This window comes from Lasiodiplodia theobromae (genome assembly GCF_012971845.1).
Source record: "Lasiodiplodia theobromae strain AM2As chromosome Unknown scaffold_34, whole genome shotgun sequence".
Lineage (NCBI taxonomy): Eukaryota > Fungi > Ascomycota > Dothideomycetes > Botryosphaeriales > Botryosphaeriaceae > Lasiodiplodia > Lasiodiplodia theobromae.
In genome coordinates this window covers 300,692-322,258 of record NW_023336513.1, presented here as the reverse complement: position 1 = coordinate 322,258, position 21,567 = coordinate 300,692, and the positions used below count along the sequence as shown (strand labels likewise).

At 55.9% G+C, this 21,567-nt stretch overlaps 5 protein-coding genes across 5 annotated transcripts; 2 read left to right on the top strand and 3 right to left on the bottom strand.

Annotated features, from left to right (window-relative positions):
* Window positions 1-5,981: 5,981 nt before the first annotated feature.
* On the top strand, window positions 5,982-7,838 carry LTHEOB_9896 (Ferric reductase; the record flags this gene model as incomplete). Its single annotated transcript, XM_035519533.1, has 2 exons — window positions 5,982-6,719; window positions 6,777-7,838. 2 exons carry the CDS (start codon window positions 5,982-5,984, stop codon window positions 7,836-7,838), a joined length of 1,800 nt encoding a protein of 599 aa, XP_035368479.1.
* A 3,330-nt stretch (window positions 7,839-11,168) lies between these two features.
* On the bottom strand, window positions 11,169-12,290 carry LTHEOB_9895 (uncharacterized protein; the record flags this gene model as incomplete). Its single annotated transcript, XM_035519532.1, has 1 exon — window positions 11,169-12,290. One exon carries the CDS (start codon window positions 12,288-12,290, stop codon window positions 11,169-11,171), a length of 1,122 nt encoding a protein of 373 aa, XP_035368478.1.
* Window positions 12,291-13,443: 1,153 nt separating this feature from the next.
* LTHEOB_9894 (uncharacterized protein) lies at window positions 13,444-15,618 on the top strand (the record flags this gene model as incomplete). Its single annotated transcript, XM_035519531.1, has 1 exon — window positions 13,444-15,618. The coding sequence occupies one exon, from the start codon at window positions 13,444-13,446 to the stop codon at window positions 15,616-15,618; it is 2,175 nt and encodes a 724-aa protein (XP_035368477.1).
* A 559-nt stretch (window positions 15,619-16,177) lies between these two features.
* On the bottom strand, window positions 16,178-17,258 carry LTHEOB_9893 (Nudix domain-containing protein; the record flags this gene model as incomplete). The annotated part of the gene is made up of 2 exons (XM_035519530.1): window positions 16,178-16,789; window positions 17,001-17,258. The coding sequence occupies 2 exons, from the start codon at window positions 17,256-17,258 to the stop codon at window positions 16,178-16,180; spliced, it is 870 nt and encodes a 289-aa protein (XP_035368476.1).
* A 1,304-nt stretch (window positions 17,259-18,562) lies between these two features.
* LTHEOB_9892 (uncharacterized protein) lies at window positions 18,563-21,275 on the bottom strand (the record flags this gene model as incomplete). Its single annotated transcript, XM_035519529.1, has 3 exons — window positions 18,563-19,260; window positions 19,311-21,200; window positions 21,248-21,275. 3 exons carry the CDS (start codon window positions 21,273-21,275, stop codon window positions 18,563-18,565), a joined length of 2,616 nt encoding a protein of 871 aa, XP_035368475.1.
* Between the last annotated feature and the right edge of the window lie 292 nt (window positions 21,276-21,567).

Sequence of the window (21,567 nt, the reverse complement as noted above, 5' to 3'; positions counted from 1 at the left end):
TCGTCAATTCGTGGAGGGGGTTTCTCTTTTTCCCTTTTTCTCAGGTATATGTAGCTGCCAAGGTCACCGCCATTCCTATTTCCATCTCCCAAACGGCCCTTGCGGTACGCGGGCTGGTGACGTTAGTGTGGTTGGTTGGCTGCGGTATGCACCCGCGAAGGATCTTGGGGTTTGGGGTTTGGGGTCTGGGTCTGGGTCTGGGTTTGGGAGGGTTTTGGGGGGTTTTTGGGGGGTTTTTGGAAGCTCGTGTCTTCCTCTCTGCGCTGGGGTTTTTGCTGCCGGGGGGTTTTGGTGGCACGAAAAGCTTTTTTTTTACTATAGACGACGAGCTTTTTTTCCGGGGCGGCGCCCCCGAGGACGACGACGACGACGACGACGAATCATGACTCTTTTCTCACATCCATTGACTTTTCCTCTGTGTTTATGGTGTTTTCCTGGCTCGTACGACTGGTATTGATGCTCCAGAGCCGGCTGTGCCTTCCTCTACGTTGAACTGTTTTCTCTCCACTGCACTCTTCTGCGCCTGCGCCGCCGCTTCGCATTCTATTACGCGAGAGCCTTCTACCACATCTCTCGAGTTGAAGCTATGCTGTGATTAATCCAAAGCAAAGTAGAAGAATACGCTCAAACGCAGCCGTAAGGCTGTGTAACCTACGCTATGGTTAAAGTTCAACACCAAAAGCGGCTATCGTGACATTCCTCACAGGTCCAATAAGATCCACGAATCTGTGAATTGAATACACTAAAGAAGCGCAACCTGCGGATCTTAGTGAATGCCGCTCACGCCTCGAGGGTATATAAAGAGCATATCGACGGCCTACAAAGAGTCATCTAAAGTACATTGCGCTGAAAATCCACATGTTCCTCAACTTACCGTTCCATACAAATCTACACCACGACGAAACACTCCAATGCCTTCTCCAAAACGACCGACGAAGGCAAAGACCAGGCAGAATCACAGCGCAACAACATCCGGAGGCGTGCGTCACTGCGAAATCAAATGGCCCGCAAAGCAGTCCATCCGCTCGAACCACTTCCAAGACTTCGCCTCGCCAACCGAACCCCAATGAAGTCAGAGCGTTCCAGCAGCACGTGGCAGCCGTGCAACACGAAAACAAGTCATCCCCACATACGTTCGTCAAACGAACGCGGGGCATGTGGGCTAGACGAATGACGAGAGACTAGGATCGAGGCAAGGGGGAGCGGCAGAAAAAACGGTGTCCAGAAAACCGGCGTCTAGAAACACACCTTCGTGCCCTCGTACCCTCGCTCTCTCTCACACACAAGAAAAACAAGAAATCCTGAAGGGGGCTGGGCTGGGCTGGGCCATAGATCCATCATCTACAAAGTGAGACTATGGTGAAGCTTGCGTAACGAACTTTTTTGTCCACGTACGCATGTTGCGTGTACACCTCCTGCGCCTCCTCCTCTCTCCGCATCGCCCCCAACCAACCAAGGGATAAGAAAGAATTCTTCGGAACCTTCCTCTCCACATTCCTCGCTTCTCGGGCTTCTCGGGTATTACCGAGAGAGAGCGGAAAAAAGCTTCGAGAACGTGCGCAGATCTGCATAGTGAGCATGAGGGAAAAAAAAAACTCATAACAATCCGCAGTACGCTGGGTCGGAGCTGCTGTAAGTCTGGTAGTGTTCAAATGAAAGGTATTGCTCAAAGTTAGCTCCAACGTCTTCATTCTACAAGGCAGAAACAAAATGGTTGGTCGAACGTAGAGCTTGCTGCAGATGTGGGCTGGACCGCGAGAGACACCGGGCATGCCGAGACACGGCGATCATCCGGCCGGAACAGGCGATGATGCTCTCACACCGTGGCAAAATGGGCAAGGGAAGAAAAAAAAAGGTCATGAGAACCTGAGACAAGGAAGTAAAAGTGGCATCAGCATCGCAGGCGGACAGAAAAGAACCAGAGGGAACAAGCCGCTCTGTCCATCGAACAGCGAGGTAAGGGGAAAAAGAGGGAAGTCAGCGTGACAGCAGGACAAGAAGGCAGCAGACAAGAACCATCTCACAACGAACGCTACGGCCAGATCGAGAGGGATCTCCTTGGAAGCAATCATTGGCCAAGCCGGCCGTCCTGCATGAACACCTCGCACTAGCAACGTGCTGCGCCATGCTCGGAGCAGAAAAGGGAAAATATGCATCCGTGCAGATGACCTCGCTCTCCCTGGACCCGGGGCAGAGAGAGAGAGAGAGAGAGAAGGAAAGAGAAGCCAAGAACGAGCAAGATTGAAGCTTATCGCACAGACCCGCGGTGGGAAAAGAAGGCATGATGTATGTGGCAGCATGTGGCAGTACAAAAAAAACGCAAAAGACTTACGACTGTCCGTGCTCCTTGCGTCCGGTCCTGCACCGCCTCGCAAGCAAAAGCAAGAGCCAGCAACAAGCCGCAGCAGCTAACTAGCGGAAAGAGCACGCGCATGTGATCGTCGGGCCGTTTTTCCCCAAATGCTGCCCGGGCACCCCTTTCTAAGATGGGCCTAATAAGGCAATCAAGGTAGCACAGATCGACACCTGGCCTCCACCGAAATTCGAAAAATAGAAGTCCTCCCGATGATGTAGTATAGTGCTCTGCGCATGAAATTTGGCGTCATTCTGCCAACTTCCACGGTTTTGCCGTGGGATTTAGTCGGTGGGAGCGTGCAGTAGGACGGCGTCTGCAAAGGCATGATACTGGCATTGTGACCTATCGTCCACATGAGTGTGGTTGGAACTAATATGAGCTGTGGTTGCACGGAGCTTTTGGGTTGGTGGCAGTCGCTGTACATTGGTGGAGGTGGAAATATGCTTGTAGTGGCGGTCAGCGCCTCCGCAGCGGGATATATGAAGCCCTGCAGTAGTCAGCTTGCCTGGACTTCCAGAAAGTCGGCCTAGATTGATGAATGCTTAGCTATAAATTAAAGTTCTGCGGGCCCAGAATTTGTATTCCAGGTCTAAAGTGCTATGCATGCAGCTATCCCAAGAAATAAAATGAGGCATTGCTGTTTGTAGGTAGTCGAGTCGCACAACATGACCATCTTCGATCCATTCACAGCCCAGGAAAAGCAATCTCAAATTCTCGCACCTAGGCTTCGCACAGACGAACAAGCGGCAGTTACCAGACAGGCGTAATAGCTTCTCAATCAATAATGATATGGCATGTAGGGAATCTGGCACACTTGCTTATCGTGGCGTCGTCATTCATCGGGGTCCTTTCTACTTTAGGGAGCTCTAAAGGGGTCACTCTGAGCAGTGCAGTTGTCGTCAAGGTTTAGAATGTTCTAGCACAGCCGATAGAGCGCACTGTCGGCGTAAGTGTGTACGTCGGCGTCGAGGCGTTGCAGGCTGATACGCAGCTGAGGTAGAGAAAGCTGGCGGATGGGTCTCTCGGGAAAGTGGGGAGACTTCACTACAAAGTTTGTCTGAGAAGTTCCGTGGGCTTGATATCATGGCTGTCTGCTTTTGTTGAGCGGGCGCAATAAAAATTGATGGTTGCGTCGACGGTAATGCCTCACTGGGCTTGATACGTTGCATTGTCAGGAGTGAGTGTGGATGAACCGAGTCGATGGTCTTGGAGGTCACGCTCAGACAGTAAGGACATATCTCGGCCGGACCGGGAAGGAGGGAGGGCAAGAGATGGTTTTGAGTCGGGGCCAAAACCACAGGCCTACGGCTTCGAAACTGAACAGTGCGCTGGTAGTTGGGCGGCTATCTGCCGAAGACGATCAAGACCGAGCTCCGCGGCTGTTCGGCTCGGGGAAGCGGTTAAGACCGACTTCGAGGCAACAGAGTGTCAAAGTTGATCGTGTGCGGTGTGATAGCGTCTGATGCAAATATGGTTTGTGAAGTGTGTGCGATAGGCTGATATGTCTCCTCTCGGTAGTTCCTGGGTGTTGAGGGAACCGGAGCTCGGGCGTTGGCACTGATCTGAACGGCAAAACTTGACAGTTTGCTAGCTAAGGCCGTAGAACGATGTTCAAGCGAGCGGCGTACGCAGGCTAGAACGAGACGTGAAGTGCACCGTGTTCCAGGCGTCGCCAAGGGCTCCCTGAACAACGGTAAGCTCTTACGCGAGGTGTCACAAAGTGTTTTGACACAGCCTTGCAAGCCTAATTTACTGAAAGAATAGGCGCGATGACGTGCCAGACGAGGTGGTTCGAGAAGGCAGCGCCCGACACGAGAAATGCGCCGTCGCCGATTGGCCTGGCATCCTACACCTGGGTAACGGGCGAATTCCGTGCCAGATTCCTAAGCCGTTTGGGCCTCTAGGCGCCCATGACGAGGAAAGGAAGCGCATGAGAACTCCTGTCTGGGCTATCGCCGCCAGTTCGTTCGTACACCCTTGCAGGTGGTGGCCGCGCGGGCTGGAGGCGATACAATACATCCACCAACTGCGATGGTTCCTGGGGTGGAGTGACAGCGTGGCGTTGCAGGCTTTCGCGCGGGCGATGGCTGCAGCACATCGACGCAGCGCGCCGATTGCAGCAAGCTGCAGAGGGTGCTCACGTGGTGGGGAGCCGGCGGAACGGGTATCCGTATAGACTTTATGATGGGCGCCGTCTTAATCGTGGCTACACAGGCCCGGCGGCCAGGTACGAGATGCGGAGCAGGGAGAGCGAGTTGACTAGCGGAACAAGTGGCCGGAGAGGACCGAGGGGCGGAGTCTGCGCGCAGATGGTAATAGGAAGGTTCCCCGTATCCCGGCGGTGTCGCACCGAGGGCGATAGAGAGGGTTGGGGTATGAGACAGTTTTTTTCCGCATTGGGAAAGACAAACGGGAGCAGCATGAAACGTTATGGGCGCCACGGCGCAACGGCGTTCCTGGCGGCAGCTGACGACACGCAGGAGACAGGAAAGAAAGCCGACGAAAAGTGCCCGGCGTGCGAGTCGCTGCGAACCGTGGTTGAGGCGTGGAGCCCTGCGGCGACGGCGGCGGGACGTTGTTGGCGGCGTACACTGAAAGAGTCGCGGCGCTGGGGGCATGAGTCAGGCTCCACTCTCTTGCAGCTGGCTTATTAGCAGCAGCGAGGACTGGCCGGCCAGCGTCTTCAGCGGGGGAAATGAGGGCTCGGCTGGCCAGATTGCTGGTCAGCCCTGGGCGTTTCTCCAGCCGGGCGCGCACGGCAATCAAACCCACTCTAAACATGCGCGCACGCTCCTCCGGCTGCGGCTGCGGCTTGGGCGGAGCGGAGCCCCCCAGCGCACAGGCGTCATGCGGAATGGAGCGAAGTAAGGCGGGGCGGCGGGCGTCAGCGTGATGGGGGCTGCAGTGCGTGCGATGCAGGCACGAGAAAGCTAGGCGTGTCGTCGGCCAGGATGCGGGCGGTGGCCAGGAGGGCGTTGCACGCGGGCGAGTGAGAGAGCCGGCCGGCAACGCGCGTCATGCTGGCTGCGGTCGCTGAAACGGGCGGCGCTGGGCCAGGGCAGATCTCCGTGGGCGGAAGAGGGCGTTTCAGCAAATCGGCGCGCGCAGGCCCATCAAGCGCTTTGCACCCGCCGATCAGCACTGGCTGGCCAGGGGGCCCGAGAACCTGCAGGCCCCACGACGCGCTGCAAAAGGCTCTGCCAATTCTCCGCCGCCACTCAATCAACTCTAAACCCTCGCTCCTTAAGTGCCCGCCTCCGCCCTTCTCTCTTGGGTCTTCCTTTTTTGTGGTATTTCCTTGGCCGCCCGCAGCACCGTCCTTTCCTTCGACCCTCTCTCTTTTCTTCGAGCCGCCGCCAGTCGTGCGCTTCTTTCCACCAGGCCCGCGGCCCTTTCAGATACTCTTGGAGCCAGATTCCGCCCAGCCCAGCCGGAATTCTTAGCGCCGCTGCTCCCAATACAACACCGTCGTCATCTCACCCTGGCGCCCCCAAACATCTGAAAGACTTCTGTCGCCCGCGACCAGCGAGCCTGGTACTTCACTCTCGCTCCTTAACCGTCATTGCTGGCCAGTGACGTCGCCACATTCGCTCCCACCGTAAACAAAAACAAAAAAACCACAGCCATGTTTTCCGCAAGGTCACTCCCCGTTCTTCTGTCGACCATGGTCGCAACCGTTGTCGCCGACGGCGGCGAGACCCAGAGCCCCTCTAAGCTGGCCGCCCTGATGGAGTCCATCAAGAACAACATCAACGTCTCCTACTGGCTCGGATGGACCTGGCTCGCCTGCACCGTCGCCCTGATGGTCTACCTCATTGGTATCACCTTCACCCGCTACGTGCGCGGCATTGCCTGCCTGAACAACCCCCACCAGCGCTACTTCGCCGAGCCCAACTGGTGGTATGCCCGCTTCAAGTGCTACCTGTTCGACTCGCCCCTCCTCCGCACCCGCCACCACCGTGAGTACAAGCTGTCGTCGGCCATCAACATCGGCACGCTCCCCAGCCGTCTCCAGACCATCTACCTGGTTGGCTACTTTGGCATGAACACCGCCTTCTCCGTCATCTTCATTGACTGGAGCAGCGACGGTGCTGCCTCTGAGCTCCGCAACCGCACTGGTGTTCTGTGTGTCATGAACATGCTCCCGCTCTTCCTTCTGGCTGGCCGCAACAACCCGCTCATCAAGATCACCGGAATCTCTTTCGACACCTTCAACCTGGTCCACCGCTGGGTTGGCCGCATCGTCATCCTTCAGGCTCTTACTCACACCCTTGCCTGGATGATCCCCAAGATCCAGAAGGGTGGCTGGGCCGCTGTTGGCGGTGCCGTTGGCCACAGCCAGTTCATCCTCTGGGGTACTATTGTAAGTCCGCTCTGCTCCCGCCGCGCCACTGCTTTTATTTGATTAACCGTGAAGTAGGGCACCCTCTGCTTCCTGGTCATCATGATCCAGGCCGCTGGTCCCGTCCGCCACGCCTTCTACGAGATCTTCCTCCACTTCCACATCCTGCTCGCCGCCCTCGGCCTTGCTGGTGTCTGGATCCACTGCCAGTCTGGTGAACTGCACCAGTTCGGCATCATCAAGGCTGTCCTTGGCCTCTGGGTTGTTGAGCGCGTCCTGCGCCTCTTCTGGATCATCTACCGCAACGTTGGCAACGGTGGCACCAAGGCCGAGATCGAGTCTCTTCCCGGTGACTGCCTTCGCATCAACCTGCAGATCGCCCGTCCTTGGAGGTTCAAGACTGGCCAGCACGTCTACCTGTACCTGCCCTCGATTGGCTGGTGGACCTCCCACCCCTTCTCCCTTTCCTGGAGTGAGGAGCAGGAGGCCTGGAGCGAGGAGAAGGGCATGTCCCTTGAGCGCCTCGACCTGTCTGGCCTCGGCAAGACCACCATGAGCCTTCTCGTCCGCCGCCGCACTGGTTTCACCGACACCCTCTACAAGAAGGTCGAGCAGAGCCCCTCCGGCAAGCTCACTACCAGCGCTCTGGTCGAGGGTCCGTACGGCTACCAGGACCTGACCTCGTACGGCACCGTCATGCTCTTCGCCGCCGGTATCGGTATCACGCACCAGGTCCCGCACGTCCGCCACCTCGTCGACGCCTACGACAAGCGCACCGCCGCCGTCCGCCGTGTCACGCTCGTCTGGGTCATCCAGTCGCCCGAGCACCTCGAGTGGATCCGCCCGTGGATGACGGAGATCCTGTCGATGCCCAACCGCCGCGAGGTCCTCAAGATCCTCCTGTTCGTCACCCGCCCGCGCTCCACCAAGGAGATCCACTCGCCCTCGTCCAGCGTCCAGATGTTCCCCGGCAAGCCCAACATCCAGGCCCTCGTCGACCAGGAGATGATGGAGGGCGTCGGCGCCTGCGGTATCAGCGTCTGCGGTACCGGCTCCCTCGCCGACGACGTCAGGCGCGCCGCTCGCAACCGCCAGACCAGGTGGAACGTCGACTTCTTCGAGGAGGCGTTCTCCTGGTAAACGAACAAAAAGCAAAGGCATCTATATCACAAATACACTTCTTAACCAACCACCTTTCCATTCATCCTACAAAAAGGTGCTTCTTTCCCAACTCTCTTAAGTGTTTTTGTGTCTTAGAACGAGCGTGGCGCTTGAGGTGTTGATCCAATCCCTTGCCCTCATGATGGTGGAAATCTCTCGAAAAACGGGTTGTCCGGTCCGATACATGAACGCCTTTCCCGAAGTCCCATTTTCTTTCGGCCTCTCCTACCACTGCTACTGCACTTGCTACTGCTGCTGTCGTTCTGGTCCGCTTGCTCAAATGTTTCCCTCATCCTTTCGCTGTACGATAATTACTGAATTTTAACCTTCTTTCTTTTTGGCTGTCAATTTTTTGATTTATTCTTTTTTTTTCTTTGCTCGGCTTTTTGACTAGAACTTCTAGTTGGAAAACCGAGCAGCTACAAATGAGCATACAATATCGAGGGAAACAGGCTCGTTCGTCGATCATGCAAGCGACGCGAATCTTGGCTTTTTTTTCTGGTTTTCTACATTCACAACCATAACGCAACAGTATCACGACAGAAAGGGGAAGAAAGGGAGGTTTGATAGAAGAGACAGTAGTTGGTTTATTGTCCTGCTGTTTTGTTTGGGTTCCGCGTTCCGCGTTCCTCCTTGTTTCGAAGCGTAGATAGGAAAACAAGCTCAAATGAAAGTCATGATGATCACAAAAGATTAAGCCATCTCTTCACCTCGAGAAATGATAGCCACATAATTCGCTCACCCTTGTTTGCCAAGGCGATGCCCCTACAGCGGGCTATTGCAGCCGAAGGCTAGCGCGAAGAACAACAGGGCCCTGGAACAGGGGCTAAGTGCGGCTCTCCAGGATGGATGATCTTATATAATATTTATGGGGGATTATTAGACTTTTGCGGGCACTTGAAGCTATCGTCTGGACATAAATGTATGACTGTAAAATCGGCATTTGCGTCTGGACGATAGCTTCAACTACTCATGATTTGTGCGAAAAAAACAAAGTATTGCTAACCTTCGGCTGCAATATCCCTCTATACTTGTGACCCACCAGAACAGGAAGAAGTCCGACAGGCATTATTACCAAGCCCTCGATCTTTTGTTTATTTTCCGAAGCATCGATAAAATTAGCCTTCGACATATGCGAGCACCTACAAAAGGAAAAAGCACAATGATTGCACCGAGAAATCTATCTGATACTTGGCGCCGTTGCACATTCATATCCACCATGCACAATAGGCGATACCTGCCTTTTTTGTGCTTCCCGTTCTCTTCTCTTCGCATCCAGCCGACTGCATCTTTCCTGCAGTCACAAGGACGCTTGCTGCTGCGTAAATGCCTCTCTCTTTTTAATCCAACCTCCTTTCTTCCCTCCCCCCTTCACATCTTCCCCTAATAAGAACGAAAAGTGGTAGCATAAAAGAGAGCAATAAGCATATCCATGCTCCGATTTAGAGAAGCCCCGCCACAAAAAGGTCCGCGAGCAAAGGGCACCTTCGTCTGGGTTACTGTAAACGGCCGTTTCCGTCGACTCGCTTCCAACCTACATGATGATGATACACATGCAAATCTGGCCCCCAGCCGCCCCGCTCTCCAACCCCCCCAGCAAGCCCTAACCCAGCTACGTGTCGCAACGGAAAATCTAGTACTGCTTTCTTGTACATACGGGATACTGCAGCCGCAAGCCACCGCAAAGAACGTTAGGGGTAGCTGTGCCTCATCAATTGTCTTTACCAAAAAAAAAAAAAACATAGTTGGGTAGTCGAAGCTATCATCCGGACGTGAATGTGAAGATTTTTGATTCGACATTTACATCCACTTAATCGCCTCAACTTCGCACGACATGAGCAAATGGCGAATTAGCACGGTAGCCTTCGTCTGCGACACCCACCCCTCCGTAAGACAAGAACACCGGAACCGAACCATCCGGAAACACGACACACCAACCGCTTTCCTTCTATCCCCGGCCTCTCAGATCGCTCTGCGGCCACATGCAGCGGGAGGGGAGCGGAAAACGAAAGCAGTAACGATAAAGCGTAGCGCCTTTTTCCGTGCACTATCGGTTCCTGCTACTCCCGTCCCCATCCATACGCGCGCGCCTAGAATCACGCATGCAGGAAGGACAATGTTTTTCCGACTCTCTCGTGTCGAATTTTTCTTCATTCTTTTCATCGTTCCCTGTCTGTCTGGTAAATGCAATGCTATGTCTCTTCCCACCATTTTAGGTGGCGGGTGGGTCTGGGGTAAGAGAGAGAGAGAGAGTGACGGATAGAGAAGATCAAAACTATATCGGCCATCATGATGTCTCTCCCGAGCAAAAAAAAAAAAAAAGATCCAGAAGCTAATCGCCATTGGTCCGTCCCTTTTTGTTTTCTCTGTCCATGACCCTCCTTGTAATCCCCGCTCACCCACCTCGCTTCCGCTTCCTGTTGCAAAACGTGTAGCGAAAGCAACGTAGGACGGACGGGGGCTGGAACAGCGACACAAACACAACGCATTGAAGCGCGCGCGAGAGAGAAAGAGAGACAGAAACATAAGGTTTATAGGCGATGGCGATTTGCGGGGGGGCACAATCGAGACGAGGTACAGCATTGTAGAGAAACGCTTTTATTTTTTTTCTTTTTCCTCGTGCCAAACAGTTACGCGCGAAAAGACCATCTGCTTTTGCATGATGAAGGATTCGTCGGCCTCGTGTTTGTTTGGAGACCTGGTCTGCCGTAGTCTCCGTCTGGCCTCTGCATTTTTGTCAAAGAATGCGGGTCTGTCCTAAGTTGCTGGTTGCTGAGCCGCAATATATGAGTAGATATGCAATGTCCGCGATGTTATGGTATGTTTGGGGGTTTGGCGGGCCTACGGATGATGCGAGCTGTGTAGTCAAAGCGAAGCAACAGATCCGGCTCGTAAAGCGGGGGGAAACGAGGCAAGTGGAGCAGAATAAACAAGGTCGATCATTGCTTCGTGGGCGCGTAGCAAGAAAAAGGAGGGGAGTAGTGGATAGTGCGGCGCCCCAAATCACGGAGGAAGTTCCCCCTGCGTGGGTGACGATGTTTCGAACGCGTCCGGTGCCTCCTCCGTCTAGGCGACCACCGCCCAGTGGCGGCCCCCGGCTGCAGGGGGCGGAGGCGTTTTTTTTTTCCCACAGTCCGCTCGCCACGAAATAAGCGAGCGCGCATCCTTCGTGTTGTCGCGACTCGCGATCTCGCCTGTCCCTGTAGGCATGCTGATGGAAACAAATGTGTTTTGCGAGGTCCCGCTCGGCGTAGTAGAGCGAATCCTCTGGAGCAGTAGGACCCCCCCCCCAACACATTCGTTTCTCGTTCACTCCGAACTGTTCACACTCCTCCAACTCGTCGGACTCGGCCGCCCTGCACCCACTCCCGCTCCTCCGTTGCCAACACCGCCGCTTCCGTCGCTTGCGCCACCGGCCCCCGCTAAGGCGGCAACAGCCCCGTCGTCCGGGATGAACATGACCTTCAGCCTCCCCGGAACCTTTCCACGCCACGAGAACTCGGCCGTCTCGGTGCGGACGACCAAGTCGCCGGTGATGGGCAGGTTGATGTCGATATCTCGCCACTGAGGCAGCGACTCGGGGTTGTCGTCCGCGGATTGCTGTTGCTGTTGCTGGTGGAGATGTTGTTGCGATTGAGAAAAGGAGCTGGAGCCGCTGCCGATGGCCACGGGTCCGCCGAGATGTTGCTGCTGCTGTTGTTGATGGTGATTCGGTGAGGAGAAGCTGCCGTTTACACTGCCGGCGCTGCTGAGGCCGTTGAAACTGTGGATGAAAGGCTCGCCGGTGGCTGCCGCAGCCGCGGCTGATGACGAGAAGAACGGGCTCTGGGTGCCTGCAGTAGTTCCGTTACCGGCCTGGCGCTGGTACATGGCGTTGGCATGGTGTTGTTGCTGGAGGTGGGACGGCGTCTGCTGCTGTGGCTGCTGCTGTACGTCCCCGTGCTCGTGACGAGCCTTGGTCTGGGCCTCCTTCTCCATGCGGCGGCGCTTGTACTCTTTGCGCCAGGCGGCCTGCTGCTGCTTCGCGCGTTCGGCGCGCTCCTCGTCGGTGAGGTTGAGGCGCGGGCGGCCGCGCTTGCGCTTGGCGGGCTCCGGGGTTGCGGCTTGCGAGGCGGGAATTTGTTCCAGTTTTACTTGTTGTTGATCGGCGGGGACTTGTTGGTGATGGTGGTTGTGGGTCGGCTGTGGCTGGGCCGATCTGGTCTGGGCGTGTGGCTGCTGCTGTTGGTGGTGCAGGGCCTGAGGCTGTTGTTGCGGGTGGTGCTGGCGCGGGTGCGGCGCGTGGGCCTGAGACGACATGGCTTGCTCGTGGATTGGCTGCGGGGGCTGGACCTGGGCTTGCGGATCCATGGTCACGTACTGCGAGTAGTAGGCCGCGGGATTTTGCGAAAAGAAGGCGGACGAGTTGGAGGCAGAGAGTCGCGACGCCATTGTGAACGGCACCGCGCGCGGCGGCCGGCCGGAAACGTGCAGACTTTAAGGAAAGAAGCTTCGAGACAAGGGGACGTGTGACGGCGAGACAAGGGAAAAAATAAAAACAAACGTGGGCGTGGGATGGGCAAAAAAGAAAAAAGAAAAGAGCAAAAGAAAGCGAAAAAAGGACGATGGTTGGCCGCGGGAGGGATCGACGAACGACGTCAACGCCCGGCAGCCGAAGCACAGGCCCCGGCCCAGGGTTCAAGGCAATTTTTCTTTCTTTTTTTCCCTCTAGCGGCCGTCAATAGGAAAAAGAACCGGCCCTTTTCCTTCTTCGCCATGCTTTTCGCCCTGCAGCCGCGCGCTCGCGTCGGTGCTGCGCCCTCTGTTCTTGTGTAGCCATTGGCCGGCTTCCCGCTGCTGCTGCCTTCATGCTTCCGTCGCCAAGCCGCCGGCCTGCGACACCACCCCCCTTCCCCTTTAACCACTCTCCTGTCTGACTTCGTCTACTATGCGTGTTTGATGATGCGACAAGCATGACTAAGTTTGTGTGGGCGTGCATCCGCTCTTTATGTCATGAGCGAAGGCTCAGGAAATATTCCAATTACCAAAAAAAGAACATCTGGTGGGCGGTGAAGCGAACGTCCGGACGCGATTGCGCGAGAAAACTACAAACATTCATGTCCGGACAGTAGCTCCAGCTGCCCCGTCATGTATTATATTCGAGAAGCTAGAACATTTCTCAATCTGACTCCGCCCGAGGCAATTCCAGCGAACATATACCCTTCCAATTTGTCGGTTCGCTTAGTACTGCAACTACAACACATGGAGTTGAAGCGGTGATATAGACATAAATGCGCAATATATATGAACGACCTTATCCGGACAAGAGCGCCAGCTAGCCCAGCTTCTTGCAATGTCAAGCAAATCGGCCTCGCATCTGTCGGCATGCGAAGTGCAGCGCGCAGCACGAAAGTGGAAGTGAGGTGAGTGAGTGATAGTCCGACCACCACAAGTTGCCTGAATAGGCTTAGCCCCAGGCGCGTCGGCATCATTCACATGCGCTGCTGCTGCGCTGCGGCTACAAGTAAATCTTCGCGGCTGCCAGACTCCCCTCCTCTGCAACTCCAACTCTTCTTCCTCCATTCTGACCACCCTGACGCTCATCATGGACGAGTACATCTCGCCCTTCAATTCGCCGCTCTGCGACAACATCGTCGATGTGCTCAGCGCCATCGTCTCCAGCTTCTTCGCCCTCATCGCCTTCTTCTTTGCCACTGTCACCGAGCTCACCGTCGGCATCGTTTCCCTCATCATCTTCATCGCCTCAACGACTGTCCAGACGGCGCTTGGCTTCGCTATGTCGCTCATCAATGCCATCATCACTTCAGCTGTCCGCCTCATCGTCGCGGTTTTCCCGCCCATCGTCACCTTGGTCCAGCTTCTGGTAACCTATGTCGCATACCCGGTCATAAATTGGCCTGACCTTGCCTTCATCTCACTGGGCATCGCTGCTCTTTCGTACGCCGTTATCAACTCGAGCGCACGCGGCTCCATCTATTCTCATTTCATCCAGCCAACCATACTTCACCTCTCCCACAAGCTGAGCATCTGGAAGGAAGGAATTGTCCTCACCTACCAGACATGGCAATTCGAGCGCGCCGAAAAGGCCGCGACCAAGGCCAGAGTCAAGGCTGAAGCTGAAGCAGCAGCCGCGGCGGCGCATGCCCAAGCCCAAGCACAAGCAGCACTTGAAGCGGCGCAAGCACTGGCTCAAGCCGAAGCCACTGCTGCCTTCGAAGCCGGACAAGAGCGAGCCCGAGCACAGACTGCCGCAGTCTCAGCAGCCACCGCCTCACTTCCAAGCACTCCAACCATTCCCCGTAAGACTCCTACGACGCTGCTTCTCAAGACAGCTCCGAACGGCTACTACAGCCTCTCTCCTCCGCGCTACACGCCGCTCTACCCTCCTCATCCTCGGACGCCTCCCACCCCCACCCCCAAGTCCTCGTCCAACCCCAACTCCACCAAGAGGCTCAGCCCCAACGAGAAGCTCCTCACCCACCACGCCGACATCGAGCGCTACGAATGGCACACCAAGACGGGCCGCTACTCCGACTGGGCGCGCAGCTACCGCCCTACCTCTCAGCGCTACCCGCACGTCCCCGCCCCGGTTCCCTCATCCCCTCCCATCACCGGCCTCATCACCACCGCGCCGCCTCCTCCGCGCTACCACCCTCACCCGCTCAGCATCCTGCCGCCTGAGCAGATGCACCTGCTGTACGGCCCCGAGGGCGCTGACGGCCAGCTCGCCGAGCTGCGCAAGTGCCTGCACCCGTGGACCACCTTCCCCGGCGAGGACGTCAAGAACACCGACGACTGCGACCCGTCCTTCACGATGCGCTTCTTCAACGCGCGCGTCGACGACATCGCCGCCTTCCTGCAGCGCGAGCGCAACTGGACCTGGATGTCGCCCAAGGTGCACGCCGCGGCCGTCACCTTGTGGCGCGAGGCGCGCATCAAGATGTTCCTGGGCGGTCCTCTCTACAACATCGGCCCTGACGTTGTTGCGATGTGGAACAACGATGTGCTGACCGGCACCCCGCTGGGCTGGCTGGGCGATTTGAGCTTCGGTTTCCCGCTGCGCGATGATGTCTTGAGGGCGGTGGAGCAGCGCTGGGAATTTCTCTATTCGCAGCCGGCTCAGCGGCGCTTCCAGAATGGCAGCTTGCTCGGCGGCGCATCGTTCGGAACGACAATCTCTTTCGCCTCGTCCGCGCCTGCTGCTGTCCAGTCCACAATGGCTCCGCAGCCTGTCACCCAGACCGTCACTGGCACTCAGCTGCCCCTTCCTGCACCTGCTGTTATCCCGGTCACTGCTCCTCAGCCCGCTGTCCAGGCTGTCCCCAACCTTGGTCAGCATGTCGTCGAACCTTGCACTCCTATTCAACCGGCTGTTCCCATCGTGAGCGGTGGCGGTTCATCAGTCCTGGCCAACGCTGTCGCCAAAAGGGTCACTCCTAGCACCCCGGGCACCCCCATCCGGTCGACTACCCCGGCAACTGCCAGCAGCCACGGCTCATCCACACTTGCCAAGCGCAGGTTCGGCGTTGTCGACGCGGTGCAGGCTACGCCTGCCATGCCAGGAACTCCCCCCATCAAGTCGTTCACTCCCTCCGGCAGTCCTGGCAGCGGCTCGTCCATCCTGGCGGCGGGTGCTGCCCAAATCCCAATGAGGCGCAAGCTCAGTGACGCGTCGTCCCCAGCCAGCTTCATTTCGACGGTCCACGGAGAAGATGATGACTGGGCGAGGCAGGGCCCTACCAAGAGGACGAAGGCCTAAATGGGCCAAATGGCCTCTTTCTTCTCTGTTTTGGGCTTTTAATTTTCTCTCCGTTTTTGGCTTCTGATATTCCTGCTTTTCCTTTCATCTTCTCTTGGGTTCTAAAAAAAAGGCGATTGGGCGGGTTTCTTTGGCGGGCTTATACCATATTCTCCTCTACCCGCTTTTCCTTTTGCTCCCTCATAGGTTTCAAAAACGGCAATTGGGTGGGCTTATTTTGCGATTTGGCATCACAGCATGGTCAGGATCCATGCAACACTACAGCGCCAGCTCCGGCGCCAACTCCTTTACGATAGACAACGAAAAAAACAATGTAAAATCCCTTCAAAACGCAAAGTCCTCTATTACCATGTCATGGGTCGTCGAAGCCATCATCCGGACACAAATGCGGAATTAACAATTATCCATTTACATCCATGAGCCTCCACCATCCACCGCCCACACCGGTCAAAATGTCTACAGCATATCTACCCTTCTACCGCTGTGGCAAACGAGCAGCAGCACATCCCACCTCTTCTCACACACATCTACACTCCCTCCCCACACCTCTCCCACACACCTATCCATGCAATTCCCCGCTCTCTCCCTCCTCCTTCCCACCCCCCTGAACCTGCCGCTGCTGCCGTTGCTCCTCCACCGCCCTCTCCAACGCCATCCTCTCCACCACCCCCTCCCACCCCCTCCTCACCACCTCCGCCATCACCCCACCCCCCAACTTCCGCCCGGCCTCCTGCACCGGCACCAAAAAGCTCTCGTACAGCAGCTCCTCTTCATCCACGCCCGTCCCCTCCCACCTGCGCGGCTGGTAGTCAGGCGGCTCGGCGCGCACGCGGGCGAGGAGGCTGGTTGGCTCTTCTCCTGGAGCAGCGGCGTCCGGATGAAGGGGAGAAGGAGCAGCAGGAGCAGGAGGAGCAGCGACGTACGGCACGCCAGGCCCTGGCGGCGGCATGGCGGCTTCGACGGCCGGAGGGAGGGTCTCGGCGGCGTACCAGAAGAGGAGGTACTGGGTGCGGGGGGAGACGGGGACGAGCTGGGTGTAGAGGGGCTCGGTGACGAAGAGGGAGGAGAGGGAGGGTGGTGGTTGGGTGGTCTCGGGGGAGGTGGTGGCGGCGTTGTTCTGGGGTTGGCGGTGGTGGACGGGGAGGGGGAGGAGGCGGTTGCGGTAGCCGGACTGGATGGGGTTTGAAGGTTAGTTTGGGGTATCTGTCTTTTGGAGTTTATGTGTGTGGGATGGCGGGGGAGGGGGGTCTTTATGGAGGGTTGGTATGATTGGTTGGCTTATTGGTTGTAGATGTGGAATTAATTGGGAAGCGGATCCTTTTCTCCATCTCTTTTATTTTTGCGGAATTGATGCTGAGATGATGATGACATGCGGTACGTACTTCTTCAAAGCCCTCCCGCTCCGCCGCTCGATTAGTCTCCTCGCCCGCGTCGCGACGGCCTTTCGGCAGGAACCAGTAGCGATCGCGGGTATGGCGGCACAGCACGACGCGGGCGGAGGCGACGTGAAAGATGGCGACGCCGCAGCCTATCACCAGATGCTCGGACGGAAAGTTGGCGACGACCGGCGGGCAGCGGACCGGCTGGCGCGTCGCCGCCGGGATGCGAACGGCGGACAATTCATCGATTATGTCAGGCATCGACAAGGTAAGTGGGGATTGAATGGTGATGTTATTTCTCGTTTGCGCGCGCGGGGGGTTCACGGCAGACGCGCGCGAATGCGGTTTGGAAAAACGCGGGGAAATGCAGGGGCGAGAGTGGGCTGTGGTCCCGGAACCCTGGTCACTCAGTTGGCGACTGCCGCATGCGACGGCTCTTATAGCCTTCCATGTGCTGGCAGGCACCGGGCGCGTCGTCTGGCTGCCACGATGGATGCCTGGCCTTGTAGCCTTCACACGGAGGAAGGTAGAAAGATTCCTTTGTTACTTAGGTACTTGGAACGCTAGCTGCGACGCACACAGATGCTTGTTCGAAGCTCGAGCTCCGAGACGGTGATGTCATTCTGCCGCTGAAGATCCCCAACTTCCCCAGACCCCGACCGACATCGCAACCAATTTTCACCACGAGCAATTTTAGTCTTCGGAATTAAGCGTTAGTAAAGGCGCAGGACTTCCGTTGCACAGACGCAACAAATCCTCGCACTGCCCACCACTGGTGTTTGCGAGAACAGCCATTTCTACAGCGCATAGCTGAATGCAGTCACCGATACCAATCATTCAAAGTCGGCGTTCACATCCCTTTCTGCACCAGGTGATCTGCGCCACACATCGGCTACAACCTCGTGTGTTTCGAAAAATCACATCAGAGAACGATTCGGTGGCTAATAAATTCCCCGAACCCAGGAAGCTGACCGCCATAGCTCTCCAAGCCCACGCTATCCAATCGATCTCACGGCAGTTTCCGACCGGATCCAGTCACGTCACACAACGTCTCCACATTTTCTTTATACCCAACACCATCGAACAGAAGCCATCGTCAAAATCACAACTCATGGATTCTAGTAGGCAGCAGCTCTCGGCCGATAGACTGCCTAAGGCTAGCGCGAAGAATAGCAAGCCCTTGGAACATCGGGTAACTATGCCTTGGCAATTTCAACATGTATGGGTAGTTGAAGCTATCGTCGGGACGAGAGTGTGTAATTATTAATTACACATTTACATCCGGACGATAGCTTCAACTACCCATGACATGTCAGCTTTTATTCAAGGAATATTCGTCAGCTTGGCTTTCGAAACAAGCAACAATGAGACAAAAATTATACATTGTTTCCACTCCAATATCTAGACAACGGTAGACAACAACCAAGGGTATCTCAAACAGACCCAACCCAATGCAATGAACCAATACAAAACCAAGCATCCAATGGATACCAAACCACCCAATGCCACCCCAAGAAATGCCAAAATCGAGCAATACCCCAAAGTCCAATAGTGCAAAAAAAAAATTACAAGAAACTGAGCTCATCCTCACTATCATCAGCGCCATCCAAACCAAACGCCGAGCTCAGCGAGGTAATGGTGGTCCGGCGACCGGCGCTGATGCTACCTCTACCACCACCACTGCGGCTCCTCCTCGCCCGCTTGCGCGGAGGCTCCGGGCTCGACTGCTGCTTGACAGGACTGGTGAGGGCCAGCTCATCGGCATCGTCATCAGAACTGCTTGCGCCCGTATCTTCAGGCAGCGTGTCCTCGTCTTCCTCGTCGTCGTAATCGACATCATCCCGCAGCGTCTTGAGCGCGAGCGGAGTACTCGTGAACATGGGCGTGCTAGGAGGACGAGCAGCAGAAAACCGCTTCTTCGAGAGGGGAGCCGGTGTGTCGTTGTTCTTATTATTATAGCCGAGGACGTCAGGCGTGCTGTTCGCCAAGAGGATCTGGGACAGCGAGGGACGGGACGGGGTGGACAGCACTTTCGACGTCGTCGGGCTGGACGGCGGTTCGGCTACTGCCAGGCTTGGGGAATGTTTCAAGCGCACGAGCGGCGTGGCTTCGACCCACTCGGAGATGCCGGCCTCCCAGCGGTAGCCGACGTGGTACTCTGCGTCTTTGTGGAAGAAGGACGTGTCGCGGTAGGGCATTTGGATGTTTTCCATCTCCTTCTCGATGTCGAGCGCGAACTGTAGGTACTCCCTTCTGTTGATACCTGCGATTCCGTTAGTGGCTTTGTATACAATCACGCCCGGGGAAACTTACCCAGAGAATCTTGGGAGTGGTTGGCAAACTCGTGGGCAGAATCTAGAGCAAGGCGCTTCAAGAACCACGAAGGAAAGCCGATAGTCTCCCATTTGCTGGAGAGAGTTGATTCGGTGAATATGCCATCATCAAAAGATGACACCCGGTAGGACCTCAAAGTCTCCACCATGGACATCAAGACCAAGAAAACGTTCTGTTGTGATTTGGGCATATATGCCTTTCCGCACGTCTCGGCAACTGAGCAAACTATGGCCGGCAGATTCAGCAACTGCTGACCTATTTTCTCCTCCAGCTCCGTTAAAGCCCTGATATGCGCAACAGGTGCAAAGGTGATGTGTGGAACGCTGTCATGTGTGTAAACACCAGTGATGATAGCACATGTAAGGATGTTACTCAACCGCTCGATAGTCGAGCTAGATCGAGCAATCGCGGTATCAAGATGGCCTTCAAGGATGTCGTAAGTGATGTCTGCAGCAATACCCTCGAGCGTATGTCGTATCTCATATTTGCCTCTGCTGCCATAGCTCGCTTCATTGTCCGGTAGGAGGAATATCGCAGCGAAGATGGCGGATAGAGATGAGACGGTGGTGTTCAAGGCCGTCTTTACTCCGGTGGGAACGCTCGGCTCCAAACAATCATCTGCTACGTCCGACTGCATACCTTCGACGTGTTGCAGGTTTCTGCCACAGGCAAGAGATAAGAAGACATGGATGAGTTGACAAGCTTCCGCGTGCGCCGGATTGCTGGAGTCGGATATGTGTCGGATAATCCTGCTCCAGATACTCTTGAATTGTGTAGTTGCGGCCCACTCAACCGGGATAAGGTTGGAGATTAGCATGCTGCGTACTAAGCGATAAAAGAAAGACCATCCGTCTATCCGCTCCGCCCAAGCGTGGGCTGCGGCAATGCCACTGCCAAAGTGGAAGAGCTCGTCCTTCGCAGTCTTTGGAGGCTGCTGTGGTGCTGTGGTGAAGGCGAATGCCGTCAGAATCTCCTCCGCCTCACGGTAAGCAAGCGCCGAATGACACAGCCGAACGAGCTCTTTTATGTGGGTAGTATCCAGGAGTTTTTCGGCGGTAGCCGTGGTGATGAGAGCTACGCCGTGAGCGCGCACGACTTCCCTCAAAGGCCGCCAGCCTGAGGCTGATCCCATAGATTCGAGATCCTGATAGACTTCTTCGCTGGCATCTACCTTGTCGACGTTCTCCTCCTCTTCCCATTGCTGTCGGCCTTCAATGTAGGCAGGGACCTGTCGCAGGCAGGTCGACATCAACGAGCGCGCCCCAGTCTTTGATGTGCGACTCTTTTCTTGAGCCTTAGTCGCCTGAAGTAGTACCCGAAAGGCCTGTAGGAGGCGCTCGACATGGCGCCTGTGCTGCATGGTCGATTCGCCGTACAAGTCAGGGCCATGGTCGTGCTTCAGCAAAGGGAACCTGTGCTTCTTCGGGGTCTGCAGAAATTGCCAACCATAAGGCTTTTGGGGATGGAAGTCATCAGATCTGGCTTGGCGGGCAATCAAAGGCGAAGGCATAGAGATCTGGCCAGGCTTACGCTCCCGAGGCGCTGGGCGCGCTTCGGCCTTTGAAGGGCGATTGGAATAGAAACGCTTAGTGCCTTTTTTCTCTGTAGCATGCGGTACCCAATCGGGATCATCAAAGTCCTTGCGGCGTCCGGAATCCTCGGCTTCTTCGTCTTCCTGCTGCCTGTCGCTTGAGATTGGCTCATCCTTGGATGCAGAAGCAGATCCAGATGTAGCGCTTGCGTTCAGCTGTGGGTAGACGATTTCCCGCAAGACTCTGATCTGCGCCGTAATTGGGCGGAGCAGCCTGTTGCAACGAGCGGTTGTCCAAGGCGGATCCCCAGCGAAGGGTGAGTCTAAATACACGCTTACTGTTTAGAGTCAATGGGCCTTCATAAATGGGTTAACAAGATCGTACTGTCTGGAATGTTTTTATTATGCGACATAGCGGATGCTGGGCTATGATGTTGAGCTATGATGCTGGCGACGTTGCTGAAAATGAAGCTGTCGCGAGGTCGAGGAGCGTGGTGTTGATCAACAAAAGCGCGCGGGCGGCCCCAGCGTCGACAGGATGCGCCCGAGGCGCTAAGCCTAGTAAGGAAACCATCAATTTTGGACGCACATCGTGAGCAGGGATTCCAGATCTTTCAAAATAAAGTCAGTTGTAAACCGAAACTAAGCAAACTACTATGTTTAAACAATAAGCAGGTATCTAAATCAGAAGCGAACAACCACCCC